Here is a 16,563-nt window from a genome sequence, read left to right on the forward strand (position 1 = left end):
CAGTGTGCCACCAATTTTATTAGTCATCTCATTTTATATACATTTGAAAGATTTATTTGGGCTTATCAGCAGAAATGGGCTGGCCACAGGGCCCCTTGGTGAGGAACACGCACTCCTGGAACGGGGCATGGCCAGCCACGAGGATTCGCGTCCACGTGGCCATGAAAGCTTGGAAGTCCACGCTGGCGCCTTGGTTCTCGTGAAGATCCCCCATGATCTTGCGCACTTCATCCGGGTCACACGCACCCTGCATTCGTGATACAGGAACACTTTCTGCTACAGCCAATGCACCAATCACTCTGCGGAGTGTTGCAGCAACAGAAATAGGAATCAACATGCTATGGTGGCCATTACGAGCCCAGTCTCAATCAACCTCTAACAGTGACGAAGCACGCTCACTCGTTCTTGCAAAACCCAGTGCCACAGCACATGGCACCGCCTCAAGCCGCAGCGGCTCCTAGTGCACGCGGAGACACGTCATGGCACCACATTGCTCGAGAAACGTTTGCAGTGCTGCTGCCGCGCAGAAGCCACAGGAAACCCACCGCCAGGTAGGGCCGCATGTGCTTCACGAGCAGATTCTGCAGCGCGTGCTTCCTCATGGAGACGTTCCCCGCGCCTCCTTCACAGTTGGCGCAGAACTCGCGCACAAAGATGTCCATCACAGCGCTCAGATCCTCCATGGCAGCAGCAGACGAAGGCATCACGAGATTCCTTCAGCCAACACACGTGTACATTACATACCAAGATAAAGCTCGCCCACATAGCCTTTTTGGGTGCCCAGACCTACAGGACCAGCTCGACTTGCAACACCGGTCCCCCCCACCCCCACAAGACTTTCCTATAATAATGAACACCCTCGATAACCAAATTACCGACGGAGGCGACGAGTCCGAGGAAGTCGTGTGCAGACGCAGCGCCATTAGCCCAACTACCACATTTTGAACAATGTAATCTACCAAGAACCTTATTTGAAACATCTACCAGCAAGGCGTTGCAATAATCAATTCGCTAGAAAACAAGTGCATGGACGAGCCTCAATCGGCAAGTATACAAGTATGTTGTGCAGTCGAGCACTTTTGAGAGGCGAAAGGTTTTCGCAACCTTAACATGAGCATTGCATGGAAAGGGACGGATCAAATCTCACCAAGATGACCAAGCATGCTTCGGGCAGACGTTCTGGCCATCAATAATTAGGCCCAAGTCCCAGTTTAGTTGTTGGGGAAAACCGACCAAGATAATTCAATCTTATTTAATTTAGCTCTGAAAATATTTTTCCTGCAACCGTGATTTCAGTTGAAAGAAAACAAATTCGATGTAGAATACGGTGTTAGCTGGAGGCAAACGTGGGCGTTATCTGTGTAGCAATGGTAACGCAGCCCTAGAAATGCAGTGTTCCAAAGTGTCATGTTAAATGCTAAACAGAGCGGGACCAAGCACCCATCCTTGGAAGTACCCCAGACTACACCAAAACTGGCAGGACTTAAAGCCACCCAGTGAAATACGGCTTGGGGTTTTGCAGCCAAGAGCGGAAACACCACACGCCCCCATAATATTGTCCAGCCGTTAAATTAAAATATCATTGTTAGCAAGCACCTATTAAGGCCAACACTACGCCCAGATGCCTTTTTATCCCAAGCAGTAATGTTTATACACCACGTCCTCATTTTCGAAGTCGATGTAGGGAAGGCCCAGGACTGGTTAAGAGCATCCTCAGCAGGCGTTGACCGATTGGGAATCAAACTCTAATCGCCGGGTTCACAAATTGCAGCACGCAAACCGCTACAATACCCTTCAGATCTCAAACAGGCGTGTACAATCCACGCGGCCTAACTGCACCGACCCTACACAAGTATTGCGTTCAGAGGAAGACAAACCAGGAGACAATTTAAAGTAGATGCCTCAATGCCGCCCCAATGCTCGAGAACAGGCAGCGCAGAGAAGATTCACAGCGAGGAAGCCACGGGCGTCGCCACCGCACTTGAGACGCCGAGAGGAGACGGAACTCACCGGAATGTAGAGAAAAAAGAGCGACGAGCAGCAACCAATGAATCCGTCTCCCGCAGGGTTTAAATCCTCACCTATGCTGGTGACGTCACCAATTACGCCTTCACGTGTGCTGGTGACGTCACGCATAATTGTTTGCACCTGTGCTGTTGACAATCATTACATCGACATGTTTTATTGACGGCACATGACCCATCGAGTCTCCACGTCTGAATTTTACCAATTCAGTGCGTCAGCTCATTCAGATGAATTCCCTGCCCGTGTGTGGTAATGGAAGCGGTGACAATGATAAGGAAGGTGGCTGCGTTTGTCTGTTTCTGTGATGTTCACTATTGTCGTGAAAGCGTCACTCGCTGTTCTGTTGCCAGGAAACTTGATCACAAATCCAATGCGAGTTTTGATATTCAGCGTCGATTCGCCTGAACTCTCACCTCGCCACGTGATATGCCAGCAGCTCGCCTCTCTCACTGCCGCGCAGACACAGTTCTCGCGTTAACGATTCCGGTCACCACAGCGCCACTCATCCTGCAGTGTCACCGAGTCTCACGAATCTCTCCCAGGATCCTGCGCCGAGATGTTTGGCCAGTTTCACATGGCACACGTGGTTCCCACTCATCTGCAAATGCCCCAAAACGTCTGGAATTCGAACGCTTCACAAATGTCGGTGGTTCCCCTCCCGTCTGTGTCGTAATTCGATGCTGAGCTGTCGATTCTATGATAACTTCACCTGCAATTGCTCTTGACTCGAATATCCACGCGTGTTTACAGATGAGTGCAATAGCCACCTTATATCTGTTTAATGTTCATGTTACTTCAATTATTCCACGTTCAGTCTAAAAGAATCGAATCGACTCAGGCTACAGGGGATTTATTAACTATTAATTATGATAGTGCAATACTTGCGATTTTTTATGGGACGTAGTTGATTTTCCTTCAATAACGTTTTTGCTTGATTTCTGTATATTATTTATGTTGCTTAGATCACTCTTAAAAACCCACAGCTCAACTGCGTCATCGTGTCATCACCAACATCATCATAATTAGAGCGCGATAAGGACGTGCATTAGACGATGCTTGCACGATTTAGCATTTCCATTTATACTTCCGCGTTGCTTTATATATTACAAAGGTTTTCTAAAAGCCACTCTACGTTGACCTCCATTGTAATCTCGCTCGGTCTTTTAAAACGACAAATTTTGTAGTTCACACCAGTGTTCCTCCAGCAGAGATGTCCAGGTTTATAGCGACCTTGTGCATGACCTTTGCTCAGCTCGTGTGCATTAATAGCCCAAATTGAGCTTTTACCATGAAGTTTATCTCGCATTGTCAGATGGCCACTTTTCATTGCACGTTGTAATGGATCATTACCAAATCAGATTTAGTCATTTATCCATGTGTCTGTGCCTTTGTTTCGGAACAAAAGTCACGGTGGACAAAGAGAGTAAAAACGCAATTCCCTTTTAATGTCTAATTTTCTCGACAGTGTAGCCTCTCGCCTTCTGAGGTTGAAATAACTCAATTTTCACGGAGTTCAAGCTCTTTCCATCGCCTACAACGGCTAGGGAAAATGCTACTTGATATTCGTTTGCCTCTCAGACCGTCTCAAAGTCGGCACTTCTCGACGGCAGAGGAAGCTACTTAACCGTACATGGCTCAGGCGTGTTGTTGACCTCTAAATCTTCTACACATCTCCGAAAGGATCTCCATGAACATTGTAAATAATGGTGTCAGTAAATGGGTCTAAATTAGATCAGTTGCATGAACTCTAGTTGACAAGGAGCGATGAGTGCCAGGGTTGTACCCGTTCTCGGGGCTATTAAATCGGGCATTACGAGAAGCCGCTCATAACGGCCCTGGTGCTAAAAAGCAGAGCCCGATGTCGTAACGCCGTGGGGTCAGTGCCGCTCTCGTCGGCTCCTTTAACATACGAGGGTGGGAATGAGTGAAGGCCACAACCATTACATTAACGTGGCCATGAACCCCTGGAAGTCCTCGCCGCCGCTTGGATTCTTGTGAAAATACCTCATGATCTCGCGCACTTCATCCGGGTCGTTTGCGCCCTGCCCTCGGAAAGGGGGGGGGGGGTATGGTGTTACAAAGAGATTTCCGACCTCAGCCCATGGACACAGAACTGGCGTTCCAGTTATGTGTCCATGGCGTTCCACGGGCGTTAGTAACATCAGTTGCACTGTAGTGTCATGTTCACACTTCTGCCTTCAATCTCTCATTCACAAGTTAAAGGGGGGGGGGGGGGGGTAAAAGAATTGCGACTTGCATTCCCAATGAAAAAGCTCGCTAATCCATGGATTGACCAAGGTCTTTACAGACATACAAATACTGCCATATCCTCCATAAGAGGTTTTTTGGTTAAATCGCGTATATGTATTAATGTGTTGTTAACACCCGCCACCACCCTACACAGCCAACTAGTAAGGGTTGTCACGGAAACTAGTACAGCACACAGGTGTGTTGGAGAGCCAAGCCACAACATTTACAAACTGAGTACGACGTTTCGCCAGTAATTACAACTAGCTTCATCAGGCGAGAGCCAGATTTGTGGAGAAGTATTGCTGTTTAGTTCCTTATATAGAGGCGTAGATGTGTTGACCACCCTTCTGCGCTCTAGCACAATGTGGGTGGGGGGGGGTTACTGACGCAATGTACATTATGCATGTGCATTATGCGAGCCCTTTGAACGTGTCCTTCCTGTCTATTGTGTTTATTAAAATATACATATAAACGGTAATCCCTATTGAAGTACGCTGCCGTTCATAGGCATGCATTTAAATAATGTATTATTTGATGATTCGCTTCTACGCAGCACTAAGACGGTAGCTATCCAAACGGTTAAAGATATTTTGATTTCTTTCAATTTCGATAGATTATCTAATTAATCTTGGCCAGTAGGAGCTGGTTTTGCACAAAACTTCAACGTTATCAAAATCAATTGAGTGTTCTTGTTGGCACGCGTGTTCTGCTACTGCTGACAGTTGCATTTGGGAGAATTTTATATTTCTCTGATGTTATTTTAGTCTCGTGCTGATCATTCCGCCTGTTTGCCCAACATAACATTTACCACACGTGCAGTTAATCGTTGATAGCTTCGGTAATACATCTTTTGTACCAGAGATTAAATTCTGTATTTTATGTACTGTGCCAAATCTGACTCGGATGTTTTGTTTTTTCCAAACATCTGGCTAGTTTATCAGTTACTCCCGCAATGTACGGTATTTATATCGTTTTAATTACTTGGGAAGTTTCAATGCTCTTGTTATTTGATTTGGTTTTGGTATTCAGTGCCCTGTTGATTTGTGCATCATTGTAACCGTTCATTTGCAGTGCTTCTTTAACATGTTGAATTTCACTTCTCAGACTGTCACCATCTGACACTTTCTTAGCTCGATGAATGAGCGTCTTGATAACAGCAGATTTCTGTGCGAGGTGATGGTGTGACTCTGCATTCAGATAGGGGTCAGTATGCGTTTTCTTTAGGTAAACACTGTTTGTTATTTTAGCATTTCTACCCCGTCAGAGCAGAATATCCTTAATAGTTGTCTGTGTCGGATGGTGACCGGTTTTAACGACACATTTATATATTTACGCGATCTAACCCAAAAAAACCTGTATTATGGAATCCAGTTATAGATCGAATATTATGGTAGTGTGTGAAGCCGGGTAGTACAGACGCTGTCGCCTCGACAGACCTGGTTTTCACCTGAGGACGGCTGCTTGCGTTGTGGCCGAAACGTCGTGAGAATTATTTTATTATGTTTAATTTGTATTATTTTATTACTTCCCTTCTACGTGACTTTACCGAAAGAACCAAGAAGATGAATCCCTGCAGTCCCGAAAGCTTTAAATCGAAATTCAGTACAGCTAGTTAACCAATAATGTAACACGCGGACACGTGACACGAACGCCACGGACAGACGCAAGTTATTAAAAAGCTAATTTGACGTGTATCGGGTTTAGAGGAAGACAGTCTCTCAGTGACTGTATGAAACATATTTAAAGGTACAATACTCACAATTAAGTTATCATGCAGCTTGCTTTCATGCAGGCCCATCGGTTTAGGATTTCATCAAAGTGGGTGGATCGCGAAACGTTATGCTGCTATATTGATATGATAGCAAGATGCGTTAATCGGGCTTGGTCTATGGTAGATTGCAGGTAAAATATTTTTATGAATACATTTATTTTTATAAATTTTATTCTAGATTTGAAGCTTTCGTGACTGCAAGGAATCATATTTTTAGGTTTTTCCGGTAAAGTCACGTAGGTAAAACATAAAAATTAATTAAAATAAAATAAAATAAAACAAAAAATCACGACGTTTCGGAGGCAACACAAGTCTCCGTCATCAGGTGGGACCGTCACAGCCGAATTAGCTGCATCAAGTGAGGCAATGATTCAAGATGTAATCCCTTATAAGCAAGTTGAAGGGGGGAGGAGAGGGGGGGGGGAGCTCATCAGAATGTTAGTACAACTCATCGGGAGGGGGAGGGGGGGGGCCAAAAAATTGAACGACGGCTTGGACGCGGTTGCTGCTGCACACGCCAACACAATGGACAGAGAGGGGGAGGGGAGGTCTGATACACATTATAGACAAAAGAACGAAAATGCCCATGTTTATACCAATGCTGGCTGAACAATGAAGAGGGTACTGTTAAAAAACAACTGGGGATGTTAACACTCGGTAAAGTAAAGTAAAATAGTGCCTGTCAGATAAGATGGTCCAAAAAAGTGTAATTAAGTCTTTTTTGCGTGGTTGATAACATCTTTCCAATGATTACTAAGTTTGTACCTATCATCACGGTTGAAATTATGTCTGTGTTTGTATATTTGTATGGCTTCGTGTACAAACCTTTGATGGTAGCCAGGAGGTTTGCAGAGAACCTTGGTCTCGGAAAAGACAATTTCATGAGAGCCCACCGAGTTGTAGCAATGATCGGCAACGGCAGAAGAATCAGTTCTGCCGTGTTTCAGATCTGACTTGTGCTCGCGGACACGATCAGAAACATGACGTTTCGTTTCTCAACACGGCAGAACTGATTCTTCTGTCGTTGCCGATCATTGCTACAACACTGTGGGCTCTCATGAAACTGCCTTTTCCGAGACCAAGGTACTCCGCAAACCTCCTGGCTACCATAAAAGGTTTGTACACGAAGCCATCCAAATATACAAACACAGACATAATTTCAACCGTGATGATGGGTACAAACTTAGTAATCATTGGAAAGATGTTATCAACCACGCAAAAAAGACTTAATTACACTTTTTGGACCATCTTATCTGACAGGCACTATTTTACTTTACTTTACCGAGTGTTAACATCCCCAGTTGTTTTTTAACAGTACCCTCTTCATTGTTCAGCCAGCATTGGTATAAACATGGGCATTTTCGTTATTTTGTCTATCATGTGTATCAGACCTCCCCTCCCCCTCTCTGTCCATTGTGTTGGCGTGTGCAGCAGCAACCGCGTCCAAGCCGTTGTTCAATTTTTTGGCCCCCCCCCCTCCCCCTCCCGATGAGTTGTACTAACATTCTGATGAGCTCCCCCCCCCCCCTCTCCTCCCCCCTTCAACTTGCTTATAAGGGATTACATCTTGAATCATTGCCTCACTTGATGCAGCTAATTCGGCTGTGACGGTCCCACCTGATGACGGAGACTTGTGTTGCCTCCGAAACGTCGTAATTTTTTGTTTTATTTTATTTTATTTTAATTAATTTTTATGTTTTACCTACGTGACTTTATAAATTTTCTTAAATGTTTTTTAAAACGTTGATTCAAGGCCCCGTTGTGACCGACTGGGCCCTAATGCATCGCATAACGCTGTCTCATATCCCAAACGGTCCTCCTTCCAGAAGGGGGTGCAGGCTGCGTGATGGATACCGTGCAGGAATAATTTATCATATGCGCCATAAACGTGATCGCCACTTTGTGGTGACGAACGCAGGAACACGTGCACAACGTGAAATGAATATACGATGGCGTGAGAAATATATATATAAATATCATAAGAATAAATGTACAATATGCAAACGTTTCGGGAATAGGCCCTTCTTCATAGCACACAAATTACACATCAGAATCCCCACGTAAACAACACAGATGATGACGAAGAACTCCGGGGTACTCCTCGCCATTGATTGGCTCGTGTGTTATAACGCCGGCAAATGATTGGTCCAGACAAGCCATTAACGTAACTTTCATTAATCTTCGCTCGTTGATTGGTCCACTGCGGCTATTGCTGCTCAAGCTCCTCTGATTGGTAGCCAGCCAGACAGCGCGTCATCCGTTTCCCGTCGTGATTGGTCGCCGGCACCGGCGGACCGGAATCGGAAGCGAGCGAGCGTGCTGTTGACCTCGGCTCACGATTGTCTGACGGCGCCTCGGGTAGGCGTGGTTTGTACCGCATAACCTGCGAGTCTTGTTTATGATTGGTCCGCACCGTGTTGTGGGGGCGGGGCTCGCCGAGGAGGGGAGGGCGGGGCGTTACAGGATGCACAGGACCCGGATGTGGAGGCTGTGAGCGCGGGGCTGAGCGGCCGCAATGATGGTGAGAGACGCGGGGCCTTTCATTCACTCAGCCGCTCACCCAGCCACTCGTCCTGCTTCTCAGCCGTCGATCTGACACCCAATCCTCACTCGTTCTGCCACTCACCTACCCCTCACTCGTTAACCCACTCATCCACCACTCACCCTGCCACTCACCTCTTGGTCTGACACCCATTCCTCATTCTGCCGCTCACCCACCGATCTTCACTCGTTCTGCCACTCACCCCTCGTCATTCACCTACCACTCACTTATTCTGATACTCATTCTTCGCTCATTCACACACTGATTCATCTGCTCATTCAACTCACTCCTCACTCTGTCACTCATTTATCCACTCACATCTCGCCCATTCATCCAATTATTAATTCATCCAGTCATTCCTCACTTGTTCCTCACTGCTTCGTCACTCATTCCTCACCCATCTACTCCTTCCTCACTCAATCTTTACTCATTCCGCACTCAGTCACGTATTCCTCCATCTCATCACTTAATCAACTAATTCATAGAATTTCACTCATTCACGTCGTTGTACAAAGCTTTTTCACTCATCTCATTTCTCATGAACACCATTCACTATTCGCTCATCTGATTGATTCGCTCGTTCATTTTATTAACTCATTCAGTCACTCATTTACCCCAGTTACCTCACTCATTTATTTCTTTGACCTGTCATTCCTTAATCCATTCATGAATTTAAATTACTCAAGTTATTCACTCATTCACCCACTCATTCACCCACTCATTCACCCACTCATTCACCCACTCATTCACCCACTCATTCACCCACTCATTCACCCACTCATTCACCCACTCATTCACCCACTCATTCACCCACTCATTCACCCACTCATTCACCCACCCATTCTATCACTCATTCACCCACTCATTCACCCACCCATCCATTCTAGATCTCATTCCTTCATCCACGTATTTACTGATAAATTAATTCGCTCAATTACAAATTTTAATTAATCTGGTTATGTCATCCACACTCTTAATTCACTTAATTACTCTCGTTAATCCCCTCGCCATGCATTCACTGATTCATCTCATTCATTCGCTAATACATCTCATGCAACAATGCATCTCATTCTTTGTTCTTTGACTCATTCACGCACTGGGTTTACGATCGTTGATCTCAACCATCACTGTTGATCAACCATGGATTTATCGCCTGGGTGTCACAAATCACGCACCTCAAAACAGGTTCATGAAACGAATCATGAATTTCACATCAGTACACAAACAGTGAGAGCACCTCCGTTGAGTCGGGTTATTATGACTTGCAGCATTCTGAGCAAGAATAGATAATTTGTCTGATCCAAGTGGATATTATTGTCTTGATTTTCACTTTTTTCCTCGCTAGTTTGGTATATTGCAGTCGGCACGGTTTATAAGTTTATTTGCATTACATGGATAACGATGTAACTCCTTTTCGAATATGGGCCACTTAAGACCTGGTGAGATATATTTAGATGCATTTTTAAAACACTCTTCCTTTCGATATTTGGAAGCCACTCGAGTTATGCACTTTTACATCATCTAGATTGAAAACGTATTTCTTTAGAACTGCTTTTTGTGTTTAGTTTGGTGTCCCCCCGCACCTCCGATTAGCACGGTTGGCTGCGTACGGTGCGAAAGAAGTTCAACATACGTACAACTTAAAGCGCTTTGTAAATAAACTGCCTGGCCAGGGGCTCCATACGCCTCTTTGGTCGCGGGGGGTAGTAGTTTGAACATACTTCACCACTCTGGTCAGTGCTGGTTTCTGATACAAGGGGTGGGTGGCAGGCTTTGTTAAGTCGTGGCCGGGAATGGGAGGCCCTGGGTTCATAGGCCCAGTGTGCTAACCGCTGCACCGCCGCTCCCACCACTGTTTGCTCTACAGTAGTATCCAAATATGTTGGTGATGTTGCTGCGTTGGCAGTGAAACATGAGCACAATAACAAATAAAACGCAAAGTATAAAAATGAAAAGAAAGAGGCAACATTATGGGCTATGTACATTTATAGCAAATGCAGTCAAAGTTATGCTGTACTGTATTTCTGATTAATGCAATTAGGGTGCAGTAAATGAGTTGAGCCTATGACCAAATCACCTGAAATGTGCCAGATCTCGTCACAAGGCAAAGATAAGCAGGCGTTTTAAGCCTGCATAGTGCTTACATGGGTGACCACCACCAGGGCCGGATTACGTTTCTTGTGAGCCCGAGGCACTTGTGTTTCTCAGCCTTCAGTGATAACTTTCTAAAGTTGGTGCTGCTGGCCCATGTCACTACCGCCGCTGTCACTCGCTTGTTTTACGCGTTGGGCAACAACGCCCGCCTTGTCTTCCCTTGCACTATTCTCTATTGAGAATGAGATAGTTAGAAAAACACCATTTGAAGATGTTATTGCTAATTTTACAATGAAAAAAAATGTTCATAAGTTCATCTCCGGTGTTAATTTATCTCATATTATGGGAAACAACGATTGACTTGACTGCCTCTGTGTATTACTGTGCTTATCCTTGCTATGTAAACATTTATTCAAGAAGATATCTTGGGTAAATGTTTTATCATACAAACAAAAATGCACAGTCACATTTCTTTCGTAGGCCCTTTAGTATTTGTTGGCCCTAGGCACGGTGCCTACTGTGGCCTATTGGATGATGCGGCCCTGACCACCACCGTCCAAATGCCGATTTACCACAGGCGGCTGTGGAGGAGGCTGCGCTACATTGATGGCAGTAGAAGGCTGGTAGAGCGAAATAAATTGGTACAAAACTGACACCTTTATACAAGGCATCATGTTTGCAATAACCGCAACACAAGCAGTCAAAATGCAAAAAAAACAACTCTGATAATGGTAATGATATGCACTGTCCTTGAAGTTGATTGGTCCACACCCGAGACAGCTTTCCTTAGAGCCTAGTCTCCATTGGTGTTGGACCAGATGACGCCAAAAGGCGTACAACTCAAAAACAGTGCACTATCAGAGTATTGAGAGCTCGGGGTATGCTTACAGTGCACTATCAGAGTATTGAGAGCTCGGGGTATGCTTACAGTGCACTATCAGAGTATTGAGAGCTCGGGGTAAGAGCTCGGGGTAAGCATACCCCGAGCTCTCAATACTCTGATAGTGCACTGTTTTTGAGTTGTACGCCTTTTGGCGTCACCTGGTCCAACACCAATGGAGACTAGGCTCTAAGGAAAGCTGTCTCGGGTGTGGACCAATCAACTTCAAGGACAGTGCATATCATTACCATTATCAGAGTTGTTTCTTTTTGTTTGCATTTTGACTGATTGTGTTGCGGTTATTGCAAACATGATGCCTTGTATAAAGGTGTCAGTTTTGTACCAGTTTAAAGGGTAAAAAACCTACTACTATATTTTTTCCACTGGTAAAGGAGGTCTCATAGCGAAGTAAATTGTTGCACTACACAATGCTTCTTCCCATGTCTTATGCTGTCCGCCTTCGCCAGGCCAAGCTGCACTAACCCACCGCGAAAGAGTGGTTAAATAAGCACCGTGACCCACTTGGGGGTGGAGAGGCCCTCATCCAGCAGTGGATCAGGCAAAAGGGATGAACGTGTATAACGTGGAATGAATATACTGGACACATATATTGTACATAATTATTACTGTATTTAAAAAGAGTGGATTGCTTTGTTCCGCTGGTAATGATTGTAAACTGAGTGTTGAGCCCTGTGGGGCCATGTCTGCATGCAGGGGTGAATCTTCACGCCGGGGAGTGATCGTTGGCGCCTACTGGTCCCTGGGCTGTGTGCTGTCGCTCTGGGTGGTGCTGTGGCTCTGATGAATCATCATCAGATTGAACTGTGCTGTGCTCTGCTGTGTGTTTTAGTACACGTGTCGTTCTCTGCCGTAGGATGCTCTTTGGTTCTTTCGGTAAAGTCACGTAGGTAGAAATACAATAAAATAAATCACGACGTTTCGATCGCAACACAAGCAATCTTCATCAGGTGGAACAACCACAGCAAGAAAATGCTGAAGTAGGCCTACTTATGTACAATATATGTGTCCAGTATATTCATTCCACGTTATACACGTTCATCCCTTTTGCCTGATCCACTGCTGGTGCTGATTTCACCACTCTCGCGGTGGTTTAGTGCAGCTTGGCCTGGCGAAGGCGAACAGCATAAGACATGGGAAGAAGCATTGTGTAGTGCAACAATTGATTTCGCTCGACCAGCCTTCTACTGCCATCAATGTAGCGCAGCATTTTCTTTTCTGTGGTTGTTCCACCTGATGAAGATTGCTTGTGTTGCGATCGAAACGTCGTGATTTGTTATATATTTTTTTATTTCTACCTACGTGACTTTACCGAAAGAACCAAAGAGTATGGATTCCTGCATTCACGAAAAGCTTCAAATCAAGATTCTGCCGTAGGATGTTATATGTTCTGTGTTCCCGTGATGTTGCACGGTTTTTAATACGTGCTCTTGTGATGTGTGTGTTGATGTCTTTGTTTGCCTTGTTAGTGGGGAGCGATAGTGCAGCGGTTAGCGCACTGCGCTATGAACCCAATGACCCGGGTTTGGTTCCCGCTCACGGCCAACACCAGTGACGATTATCTGAACCGGTCCTGGGCCTCCCCTAGGTCGATTCAGCCTCAAATGAGTACCTGGTGCGGTGTGTAAACATCGCCACTGGGGAGACAAAGGTGGTCGGGCGTGGTGCTGGCCACCCCCTCGTGTACCGTTCCGGCCTTCATAGGTGCTCGCTAACAGCACTTGCCCCTACAGTTTGTTAAGGCTATACGGGGACTCTTTGTCTTTTGCCTTTTTAAAGTGGAGAGCGATAGTGTAGTGGTTAGTGCACTGCACTACAAACCTGGCGACTCGAGTTAGATTCCCGCTCATGGCCAACACTAGTGACGATTATCTGAACTGGTCTTGGGCCTCCAGAGGTCGACTCAACCTCCTATGAGTACCTGGTGCAATGTTTAAACATGCGTATCTGTGCGAGTGTATGGCTCTCTGCGTGATGAGTCTGGGTCTCTGTTTAGTGATTCTGTGGGTCTCTGTGTGATGAGTCTATGGGGCCTTTGTGTGAGTCTATGAGTCTCTGTGTGGTGAGTGAGTCTGTGTGGTGAGTCTGTGGGTATCCGTGTGGTGAGTCTATGGGTCTCTGTGTTGTGAGTCTCTGTGTCATGAGTTTGTGTTTTTGTGTGGTGAGTCTATGAGTCTATGTGGTGAGTCTATCGGTGGTGCTTGCCACCAACCACCTTGTGTGCCATGATTCATAGGAGCTTGCTAACAGCGCTTGCCCCAACAGTATGTTAATACCGGGGATCTTTGTCGTTTTGCTTTGTTGAAGGATGCAGTGTTGTGCCGCGTGGTTCTTCTTTGTGAGCTGTACAACATTTTCGTTTTGCGAATGTCCATATAACCAATACACTGTTTTGCTACAAGTATTTTTTTCTATGTACTTGGATGCCAGAACTTCTGTTTGAGGCATGGTGATGATAATTGTGCTCGTTATTCATCGCTGGTAGAGCACTGTGTGTGCGCCCACACAGCCGTACACACAATAATACCGACGCTAAAAATGTCACCGTTAAAATGAATGTTCCAGTCGGTGTTGAACCTCCCTCCCCTTCCCCAACCCCCATGCCAGCGTGCGATGATGACAAAGCAGAAGATCTGGTGTGTGCGAGTGGGGGGGATATTTATTTTCTCTTTAAATATTCGCCGTGCTTCTGAAGGCTCAGCTAGCGAGTGGTCACAAGTGCCCTGTTTTGCCGTGATTTTACGCTTCTGCCTTGCACATAACGACAGTCGCCCTGTTTGTGGGCTGAAAACGACTGCAATAAAAAAAATATAGTATATAATTGGCGACGTTTCGGGCAATGGCCGTTATTCATGGCACTGCATCTTAATCAGAAATACTGTATACATTGATATGGAATTTAGTGTGCGAGTGGTGGTGCAGTGGTTTCGCGCACTGCGCAATCATCTACTCAATCTCTCTTCTGGCCTCTCTTTACGTGCTATGAGGAAGGGCCATTGTCCACGATGTCGCCTGCTGTACATATTTTTTTCTTTTTGAGGCCACACACAGTGTTGTTGACGAACGTGTTAATGTTTTTTGTAACTTGTGCAACACTGCCAATGCAGCAGCATCACCATATAATTTTCATATCAATGATCAGCACTGTGCAAACTACAGCTTAAATTATGGCCGCCCCCCCCCCCCTGTTTGTAGGACGGAATGGATGACAGTCCTGACTACTTCACAGAAGAGGAGAACAAGGCAAGTTCATGCACTAATAATACAAAGACAAACAACTACTCCCTGTAGGATGAACAGACTGTTGGGGCAAATGCCGTGAACGAACACTCATGAATGCCGCCACTGCACACAAGGGGTGGGTGGCCAGCACCACGCCTGGCCGCCTTTGTCTCCCAAGTACCTGGTATACTACACACTTTACAAGGTACTCATTTAACGCTCGAGTCGGCCTCAGGGAGGCCCAGATATTCGACACCCCATGTTAGCTGTGAGCAGCGCTGGGTTTGTAGCACATCGCTCTAACCAATATACTACTACTACCATTCCCCATAATAATTATACACAGTTATATTTCAATATCATCAGCCATGTGCAATCAACTGCTAGATGAAGGTGTAAGAATCCACCCAGCACACATGCACGCAAACTGATTTAATTGCATAATATTCTGCTGCTGGTGAACGTTCGTTGTAACGGGTTTCATCCCTTGACCGACGCATACAGCAGTGGATTGACCATGGCTGCTGATGATTCTGAACGGAATCGTGCGCTGTTTACTGGTATTGCACACATTTTTAATGGCCCTGCATCTGTTTAAGAAGATGGCCTTTAAGGATTATGCTTGCGTTATGGTTCCAGTCACAGTGGGCATCCTATCATCGACACAAGTGTAATGACAGGGTGACACCTGCTGGCCTGGAAGGGGAATCACGGGCACGGTTAAGTAACAACTAATCAGAGAGGGAGGTGTATCTGGGGCAAAGGTATAAGGTGGGGCTAGCCGAGATACTCCAGGAACCTGCTCGAAGGTTCCACGAGAGGGCGTGGCCGGAGGCAGGATTTAGCCACGCCTGGGGGGATATAAGGAGGAGCGGACCCGGGATTCGGGGCTTGTGTGTGGGAGTCTTGGGTCCTGACTGCGTTGATGCTCGCCGACATCTCTCTCCGTCCTGCGTGGTTTCCATCGTCGTCATCATCACACCGCCAGCCAACGGCGTAGCCGAGTGAGGGCGATGAGACCACGCCGAGTGATCGGCTGTGTGTGGCCAGGAGAGACGTTAATACCTCGTGTTGTACTCGGTGTGAGTAATAAAGAAGTACACTCTCCACGACGTGTCGTGGAAGTCGCTCATTACACAAGTATACATTTCTATATCACTAGCCTTTTGCCCGTCCAAGGACGGGTGTATTGCAGTAAATCTGAAACTTGCAAGCGAAAAGCAGACCGCGACGCGATATTCATTGCATCCATTCGTGTGCAATTTGTAAGGGCGCGGTGACACAGACTTATTTCATTTAAAGGTTATAATCCCTTGTTCATCATGACGTTCTTTTTACTTCTATGTCTCAAAAGCGTGACGGAGATCGCGTGACGTGAGGGTTTTGCCTCTGTAGTGAGGGTTGTAAGTTGACGCTGAGGAGGGGGGAGGAGGCGCCTCGCCCCCCCCCATGTGGAGTGACGTCACCCGCTCATGATTATTAATGAGGGGGGGGGGGGTTCATTTGGAGGACGTCACCTGGTCATGATTATTAATGAGGGAGGCTGTTCGACGTGGAGTGACGTCACGCGTGTTACACACTGACATTCTTGGGTAACTATAGTAGTAAATAAGGTTTGAGGCCGTTGTCATAAATTAGTGGTCAGTTGTACAAATATGTAAACTAATCTGACCGCACAGCACACTGGACTATTCGACCTCATGATTGATACAATGAAGTGCACCATCATTATCACCTTCGGGTATGATCTGGAAAAAGTTA

General features: G+C 45.9%; 2 protein-coding genes across 4 annotated transcripts in view; one reads left to right on the top strand and one right to left on the bottom strand.

Annotated features, from left to right (window-relative positions):
• LOC144732698 (uncharacterized) lies at positions 1–2,142 on the bottom strand. Of its 3 annotated transcripts, none has more exons than XM_078614271.1 (3): positions 2,011–2,142; positions 546–714; positions 1–247 (listed from the first exon to the last, which is right to left on the bottom strand). In XM_078614271.1, exons 2-3 carry the CDS (start codon positions 702–704, stop codon positions 53–55), a joined length of 354 nt encoding a protein of 117 aa, XP_078470397.1. In that variant the 5' UTR covers positions 705–714; positions 2,011–2,142; the 3' UTR covers positions 1–52. The 3 variants fall into 3 exon arrangements, with proteins under 3 accessions (XP_078470397.1, XP_078470399.1, XP_078470398.1); XM_078614273.1 differs by having other exon boundaries at positions 1,902–2,012; XM_078614272.1 differs by lacking the exon at positions 2,011–2,142 and adding an exon at positions 1,878–1,996.
• Positions 2,143–8,477: 6,335 nt separating this feature from the next.
• LOC144732699 (sorting nexin-6-like) overlaps positions 8,478–16,563 on the top strand; it is a 32,885-nt gene continuing 24,799 nt past the window's right edge. Inside the window, exons 1-2 of the mRNA XM_078614274.1 lie at positions 8,478–8,567; positions 14,776–14,823. Of these exons, the coding sequence (XP_078470400.1) occupies positions 8,562–8,567; positions 14,776–14,823 (54 nt within the window). The 5' untranslated portion in view covers positions 8,478–8,561. The remainder of the gene's footprint in view (positions 8,568–14,775; positions 14,824–16,563) is intronic.

This window comes from Lampetra planeri, chromosome 43, assembly GCF_965212315.1.
Source record: "Lampetra planeri chromosome 43, kcLamPlan1.2.h2, whole genome shotgun sequence".
Classification (NCBI taxonomy): domain Eukaryota; kingdom Metazoa; phylum Chordata; class Hyperoartia; order Petromyzontiformes; family Petromyzontidae; genus Lampetra; species Lampetra planeri.